The sequence below is a fragment of the Elephantulus edwardii genome, unplaced genomic scaffold (assembly GCF_000299155.1).
Source record: "Elephantulus edwardii isolate Elephantulus edwardi_28Jun2011 unplaced genomic scaffold, EleEdw1.0 scaffold00017, whole genome shotgun sequence".
Taxonomy (NCBI): domain Eukaryota; kingdom Metazoa; phylum Chordata; class Mammalia; order Macroscelidea; family Macroscelididae; genus Elephantulus; species Elephantulus edwardii.
In genome coordinates, this window is record NW_006399767.1 from 23,920,343 (window position 1) to 23,921,971 (window position 1,629).

General features: G+C 37.9%; 1 protein-coding gene across 1 annotated transcript in view; it reads left to right on the forward strand.

The window, feature by feature from the left end:
• LOC102849279 (N-alpha-acetyltransferase 50-like) overlaps nucleotides 1-503 on the forward strand; it is a 2,376-nt gene extending 1,873 nt beyond the window's left edge. Inside the window, exon 2 of the mRNA XM_006882170.1 lies at nucleotides 5-503. Coding sequence (XP_006882232.1) covers nucleotides 5-503 — 499 coding nt within the window. The remainder of the gene's footprint in view (nucleotides 1-4) is intronic.
• Nucleotides 504-1,629: the final 1,126 nt, after the last annotated feature.

A 1,629-nucleotide genomic window follows, 5' to 3' on the forward strand; every position in this document is an offset into this window, starting at 1 on the left:
GTAGCCGGATCGAGCTGGGAGATGTGACACCACACAACATCAAACAGTTGAAGAGATTAAACCAGGTCATCTTTCCAGTCAGCTACAATGACAAGTTCTACAAGGATGTGCTGGAGGTTGGAGAGCTAGCAAAACTTGCATATTTCAGTGATATTGCAGTAGGTGCAGTATGCTGTCGGGTGGATCATTCACAGAATCAGAAGAGACTTTACATCATGACACTAGGATATCTGGCACCTTACCGAAGGCTAGGAATAAGAACTAAAATGTTAAATCATGTCTTAAACATCTGTGAAAAGGATGGCACTTTTGACAACATTTATCTACATGTGCAGATCAGCAACGAGTCAGCAATTGACTTCTACAGGAAGTTTGGCTTTGAGATCATTGAGACAAACAAGAATTACTATAAGAGGTTAGAGCCTGCAGATGCTCATGTGCTGCAGAAGAACCTCAAAGTCCCTTCTGGCCAGAATGCAGATGTGCAAATGATAGACTACTGAACATATTACAAATGAACTTTCTTGCACTTGCTTGTCGCCAAATAAAAGAGAGGCCCATTGACTTCCCCCCTCCCTTCTTTATAAAGCTTTTCCTTCCTCCTTAATCTTTTTCTTTCTTTTCTTCCCTTTCCTCTGAAAGTTTTAATACTTTCAAAGACTTTAAAAATCATTTTTGGATTGTTTTGGTGGTTTTTTTGTTTGTGTTTTTGGGTTTTTTTTTTGTTTGGGTTGTTTTTTTTTTTAAGATAGTTCAATTAAAGGAAGGAAAAGGTAAAGAGCTGTTTAGTTTCACAGTTAAGATATGTGGTCCCAAAATTTTGGGGGTTAAGTAATTTGATTTTTTGTTAGCTGATTTTTTTAATGTCCTTTCACATTGAAGGGCAGAGCCTACAAAAATACCATTTCAAAAGACTAAAACAGCAGCAATAGCTTGTTCTCTAATTAAAAGACAAGTTTAGTATGTTTGTGGTACTTTGGCTTTTAAAAGTGGGATGCTAATTCCTCGACATTGCCTTCACTCCACCTTTAGTCCTTCTGAGCACTATCTCCAGAGTTGGACCATATCCTTGTAAGAAGTTATTTTAGTTTTTTATAAGAAGTGATTGCCTCCCTTCCTATTGGTGGTTGAGGGTGGGTGGGGCAATTTGGATAGGTAGGGTTGTATATTTTGGTCTCCGTACTGTTAAATGCTTTTTGATAATGAGTGGGCTGGTTGTTAGCAGGTTCACTTTTCCTGCTTTTGATTGTTACTAGTGGCATTAACTTTTAGAGTGAGGGCTGGTGAGATTACTTTTTTTTTTTTTTAAATATCCTGGCTAGAGATAAGGCCTTTAACTGACCTAAAGAGGTTTGTTGTGATTTACTTTTTTTTCTGTGGGTTTTTTGATGGTGGTGGTGGTTGAGTAAACCCAACAATGGCTTTTCTGACCTTAAAAATGGAGTTGATGGTTCATATATCGTTTAAAGAAACCTGAAGCAGGTATTTTCTGCTGAACATATTAAAAAGTCCCTAACAGGACACCTTGATGGACTTGTGGCACAATGAATGCAGTTTATCTTGGTTAGTGCAGGCTGCTCAAACTGTGGCCTACACTTGATTATATAGGAAGGAATATCTAGACAGGAT